This window comes from Sinocyclocheilus grahami, unplaced genomic scaffold (genome assembly GCF_001515645.1).
Source record: "Sinocyclocheilus grahami isolate Dianchi unplaced genomic scaffold, SAMN03320097.WGS_v1.1 scaffold501.1, whole genome shotgun sequence".
Classification (NCBI taxonomy): domain Eukaryota; kingdom Metazoa; phylum Chordata; class Actinopteri; order Cypriniformes; family Cyprinidae; genus Sinocyclocheilus; species Sinocyclocheilus grahami.
Window position 1 is genome coordinate 591,469 of NW_015505680.1, and position 6,620 is coordinate 598,088.

Below are 6,620 nucleotides of genomic sequence, written 5' to 3' on the forward strand. Positions count from 1 at the left end.
TCTGATTGTTGTTACAGTCCTACTTCATGAATCTGGTTACTTCAAGCCGATTATACATAGTATAGTATATTGCACAAACTGATTTTAGATTTTTGTTTTATTTTTATTTTATTTGAGATTTTCTTAGCAACAGTACATGTTGCCATGTATCAGACTCAACTCAAAATCAAAATATGAATTGGTCATTAGTGGAAGATTTTGGGGGTTAGAAATACAATCAGAAAGTTTAGGTTATAAGAATGAAGCTGACATGATCAGTATTTTTTATGATGTAATTTTTATATTTGTCATTATAGAAGGTTACTCTTATGAATAGATTTTTTAAGGCCTATAACAATTTTAAATGTAAGTGTGATTATCAGCATTACTCATAATTAAATATTAAATACACGTTTTTCATTAAACATGCATTGTAAACTATTATTTTATGTGCATTTTATCTGATAAGCCTGTTAGCTCAGAATTTTACATAGTACATATTTAACATATTTTCATTAAACATGCACCGTAAACTTTTTTTTTTTAAAAATCTTTTATCTGATCAACCTGTTTACTCAGAGTTGTATATACAGGACATGATTGAATATTAAATGCAAGTTTTTCATTAAACATTTATTATATGCTATTTTATGTATATCTGATAAACCTGCTCTGAAGTTTACACAGAACATGATTAAATATTAAATACATGTTTTACATTAAACTATTCTAATGATATTTTATCTGATAAACCTGTTAACTCAGAATTATATCCAGGACATTATTGAATATTAAATGCAAGTTTTTCATTAAACATGTATTATATTCTATTTTATGTATATTTGATAAACCTGATACCTGGACATTGGTCACAAAGCATTTTTTTGTCCAATCCAATTCTCTTTTGCATAAGTATCCTTTAGGCTATAAACAAATATCACAAATGAAGCTTAGACAATGAGAGAGATCCTTTCCATATGTTTTGGTCCATACTTTGCATGTTGTGTTATGTCACCCACAGGCATCATGATGCACACCATACGTTCCGCGTGTCTTCTCTCTCTCTTTCTCTCTCTCTCTCTCTCTCTCTCTCTCTCTGAATCTTTTTTTGTTTATTTCCTAGCCCATCTCCCCTTACCTACGCGTCCTACCAGAATAGCGCTTATACCGCCTTACGGAGCGATCAGGTGGCACCAACTCCAAGAGGAGAAGATCTCGACAGCATCATTTCAAGCGTAACATGACATCGAAGAGGTTCCGATGTACTCTCAGCACTCCACACCGGGCTATTATATTCAAATGATAATAATGTGACACCTTAGAGGTCAGCCTTTACCTTCAAGGGCATTTTACTAGGCTGAAGATGAGTTTCACGCTCCCCAAAAGCGAATCGACGACCTCCTTACTGAGATCCTCCGCACCGGCCAGGAGCGCGGCTCAGCCGCCCGATCATCCCGGAGTCCGGTGGATACACCATCAGCGCTGCGCGGCGGCGACATCTGGAGCGGAGACGGCGGATTGCGATGCGAGCTCGCGGAGACCCCTTTGTCACCCCTTACTGGTCGGTACCCGGAAAAGCGCAGAGAAGAGCCACCCACAACACTCCCACTCCCATGGACACGCTCTTTCCACTGCTCACAGTCAGGAGGACCTGTCGGAGCTTCCAAGTGAAAGGGAGCGCAAGACAGCCAGGCAACACCACCATCATCATCATCACCACCATCACCACAACCGCCACCATCACCATCACCGCCACCGATCCACCCGGGACGACCTGCCTCAGGAGCCCCGACCCAAGCACTCTCACGCCGCTCGCATGCCCACCAGAACTCAGTCTTTCTCCGAGTCCAGGGACGAAACGGCTCTCTTTTTTGAATCACCTCAACTGGCTCGACCGTGGTCTTCATCGAGCAGAGAGGCGTGTCCTGCCTCCACCGCCTCATCCTCGCCGGTGCCCGCATCCTCCAGCCGCTCCTCCCGGAGATCGGGGAGGTCCAGCGCAGCATCTTCTGAAGCAGACTTCAACCTGCGGCCGTTCCTCAGCTCAGTGTTCGGACAGGTAAGGCCTGAACACGCGATGAGAATACCAGTTTCATAATGGGTCTTATTTAAATAGTTGTAAGACGCTTTTATGGGGCCCAACAGACATCGACATAAAATTTATGCTACGAGTAAATAATGTCAGTAGACAGTCGTGATTTTAGTTAAGAAAGCCCTAAACATCTTATAGGTAAAATTACGTGTAATACAAATGCTTACAGTTAACTTACCAAGTTTAAATGGTTTAGTCATTGAGCATTGTGCTAATGAGAACAAGTTTCGTGTAAATACTCGGTTTTAGAAGGGAACGCTTGATAAAAGTATCGCGAGAATTGCATAGTAATAAAGTCAGAGTTATGGTATGTTTAGAGGCAGGAATAGGTTTGAGTTAAATAGGTATAGGGTTTCAGTTATTTTCATGTGTTCCATGAGAATTAGAGTCTATTGAAAAGCTTTTGATATATTTTGTCCAGCCTTATCAGACACAAATGCGTTGAAAATCTAATAACCATGTTCAAAAAAGTTTTCAATTAAATTCAAAATGGTGGACAGGCAATGCCATTTTGTGCAGAAAAAAATGGATGTTATCATATTCCATATAATCAAATGAATCAAAAGAGGGCAAAATTAATCAGAAAGTTTCAAACATATTATCAGTTTAGTGTTTTTAAGCTGGTGCTGTCACTGAACCTTTCAGGTACCCAGGGCACACATGTAACAAGTTTTGTCATGCATATGCTGTGTCTTATTTCATCAGTACAGTAAGCAAAAAATTGTAAATTCATAGTATTTAAAAAAAAATAGTAGGTGAAAAATTCACAGATGACCAGCTACTTCCACCAAGATTCTTCAAATTCAAGGGACACTTTACTATTCCATGAGGCCACAAAAGACGAGTTGTGAATGACAGTGGAGCAACACTATTGAGCCTGGTATAGGTCACGTGACAGTGGCGGATATAGTGCATGCATGCATGCATGATACCCAAATTCATACTATATAGAACATACTTTTTAATGGTCACAAATAGACAGTATGTGATTTCAGGTGCAGCTATAGTGTTGTTTCAGTGTTTTTTCCACAAAATTGGCTATACTGGGCAGAGACGGTCAACCTGCAATATGTACGGCCAAAATCCTTACGCAGTATGTTGTCTTCCTCGTTAAGATGCATTAGCATTAGTCACATTAGCAACATTTCTGAAAAATGTTCAGCGAAACCTTGCCTACACTCTTAAAGGTCACTGAACCTTTCAGGTACCCAGGGCACACATGTAACAAGTTTTGTCATGCATATGCTGTGTCTTATCTAATCAGTACAGTAAGCAAAAAATTGTAAATTCATAGTATTTAAAAAAAAAAATAGTAGGTGAAAAATTCACAGATGACCAGCTACTTCCACCAAGATTCTTCAAATTCAGGGGACACTTTACTATTCCATGAGGCCACAAAAGACGAGTTGTGAATGACAGTGGAGCAACACTATTGAGCCTGGTATAGGTCACGTGACAGTGGCGGATATAGTGCATGCATGCATGCATGATACCCAAATTCATACTATATAGAACATACTTTTTAATGGTCACAAATAGACAGTATGTGATTTCAGGTGCAGCTATAGTGTTGTTTCAGTGTTTTTTCCACAAAATTGGCTATACTGGGCAGAGACGGTCAACCTGCAATATGTACGGCCAAAATCCTTACGCAGTATGTTGTCTTCCTCGTTAAGATGCATTAGCATTAGTCACATTAGCAACATTTCTGAAAAATGTTCAGCGAAACCTTGCCTACACTCTTAAAAATAAAGGTGCTTCACGATGCCATAGAAGAACCTTTTTGTCTAAATGGTTCCATAAAGAACCTTTAACATCTGAAGAACCTTTCTGTTTCACAAAAGGTTCTTTGTGGTGAAAGAAGGTTCTTCAGATTACGAAAAGGTAAGAAAGAGATGGTTCTTTAAAGAACCTTTGACTGAATGGTTCTTTGTGGACCCAAAAATGGTTCTTCTATGGCATCGCTTGAAGAACCTTTTGAAGCACCTTTATTTTTAAGAGTGTATTATTATCATAAAGCTCACCCAATTGCAATATCTGTGTGAAATGTGGATGTGAAAATCCCGATCATGTGCATTCCTATTGAAATCATTGGATTTTATCCACAAAAATTTGCAAAACAATTGTAAATGTGACCACACCTTATAGCTGAACTATCCTGAAAAATGCTGTTTTGTTTGTGCTTATAGAAACACAATTAATGATGCCATTGTCAGATATTACTGATTTGACATATGATATTGAAACATAATTTAGTCAAATTTTTGTTTTGTAGTAAAATTATTTAGTTCTTTCCCCATTCAAATCTGAAAATAGCTGCCTATGGGAATTACAAAAAAATGGCCGCCGAGACTTGTTTATCATTCAACTCTATGTGACCCGATGAATCTAAAGAGACGAGTATCATGATATCTCGCACACAATAGTTTGGCATTTGATACCATAGTATACAACAGTATCTCTGTACTGTGTACCTGAATCTGCATGTTTAATTGACTGAGATGATTTTTTCATTAAGAAATTTATGATAAGGAATATTATCAGAATGAATATTAATTTATTTTCACAATGTGTCCCAGAGTTTCATTCCTGATCGAATGCTTTCTGACAGTAAACAGCTGTTAGCTGGCTCTGATTAAATGTGCTCCTCGGAGGATTGGATGACTAGAACATTGTGGAAGCTTGCCTTCGGTACACGTATCACAGAACTTTGAAAATCAATTGCATTAATAATAAAGGAGTCCTTTGCTGGAAGGATGAGCTCTGGGCGGGAGGGTGCTCCTTTGTTGCTTTAGACATTGAAAGGCTCGAAGAATACAATGTCTGTTTGTGAAATGCAAATCTTTTGCATATCCGATTCTGTGAGATTCGGTGCATAAATGATTAAAAGCTGTCTGATGGCACCACCACAATGACTTTGATGCTGTGATCTGACTTTCTATAGTTAGAAAACAACACACACAAACACACACATTCATTTGCAGCTACACTAATGTGGTCATACTGTTATCGGTATCCCAGAAGCTTTTAAAACTGACATATTGCCACATTTTAGAATCCATGTTAATAAGATAAACCCTTTTTTGAGGCTGGAAATGAACTGGAGGGTTAGTCATAAAACAGAAACCAGATCAGACCCATGAATTATACCCAGCTTCAAGGTCAGAGCTATTCTCAATGTACAAATAATAAAAAGCACCACTTGTTAGATTAAAGGGTCAAATTAACTGGCGGCTAGTTAGAAAACATGGGCAAATGAGACCAATTATGAAATTCGCCTTCAAGGTCAGAGCATTCCTGACTGTAACCCTCCATCTGTCATTGTTTATACTGTGATGGTCCATTTACATTTGCCTCAGTGTTTTTTCTTTTTTCTTCTCGAAGGCCCTGGTTATTATATAGGCTTTTATAACCTAATTTGCTACCTAGTTAATATAAAGTCACCATTATTCCCTGTACTGCATCATTCAAGTCTAAAATGTTGGATTATTTCATTGGCATTCATGGAGGAATCTCACATTACTGGGAGAAACCTTCTGTTTGTAAGTATGTTGTTTAGGCTGACGCTGTGTGAATCAGTGAGGCTGGCTTACAGTCTCTCACTGGGTGTGTGTGTAAACACAATTTACCAGAAATGCAATGTAATAGGCTTCAGATCACAGGGGTGATTCCCTATCGGTCTGTCTGAATTCCCAACACTTGTATTGATGGGGTGTTGAAATAAGACTGACAAAAATGTCCTTGGATGACAATGCAACTCTTCCCCTCCATAAATCTTGTAGATGTTAAACCAGATATGGTCTCCACTTCCCTTTAGTGCTATTTTTAGTCTCACACCCCTTAGTGCATCATGCACTGTCGTTCCTCTGATATGTTTTTGTGTCTATTGTCAAACACGCCCCTCCTTCTTTTCTCTCCCTTAAGAGGTAGTAAGAGAAAAGATGACCTTGCCATGCTCTTCTAGGACATCAAGAACCAGATACTTGAGAGTGAGGGTGTGAAGATGAAAAGATGAAGGAAATTGAATGGATCTAGTGTCAATATTGTAGCCGAAGTATATATGATGAATGTGCAACAAATTATCTTTGTTTTTGCACAGTTTTTGCAGACTATCTGGATTTATGTAATATAAAAAAGGTCCTGTGATCCACTAACAATCTATTCAGAGTGTTTACCTGCCTATATATGCTGAAATAAGTGCTTATTTGCTGTAAATGTAAAAACTCATCATTATGAAAGACTTTTCATTCATTTTAACATGTTAAAGTTTGGTTTAAGTGAAGAAATACTTTGGAAAGAGTTGAATATGGCACCAGAAATCTAACAGAACAGAACAAAACTGCACCTTATACAACCTGATGTACTATTATTTTTCTGTATTAATTTTTCACAGGTGATTTACCTGTTTGAAATACGCATTGAATTGTGTTTTAGGGTTGAAGGAAATGTAAGTAAACTTAACAGGAATGGCATATATTACTATATACTGTATATATATATATATATATATATATATATATATATATATATATATATATCATATATATAT

General features: G+C 37.8%; 1 protein-coding gene across 1 annotated transcript in view; it reads left to right on the forward strand.

Moving 5' to 3' along the window:
• Window positions 1-1,115: 1,115 nt before the first annotated feature.
• cabp1a (calcium binding protein 1a) overlaps window positions 1,116-6,620 on the forward strand; it is a 16,700-nt gene continuing 11,195 nt past the window's right edge. Inside the window, exon 1 of the mRNA XM_016236924.1 lies at window positions 1,116-2,038. Within this exon, the coding sequence (XP_016092410.1) occupies window positions 1,343-2,038 (696 nt within the window). The 5' untranslated portion in view covers window positions 1,116-1,342. The remainder of the gene's footprint in view (window positions 2,039-6,620) is intronic.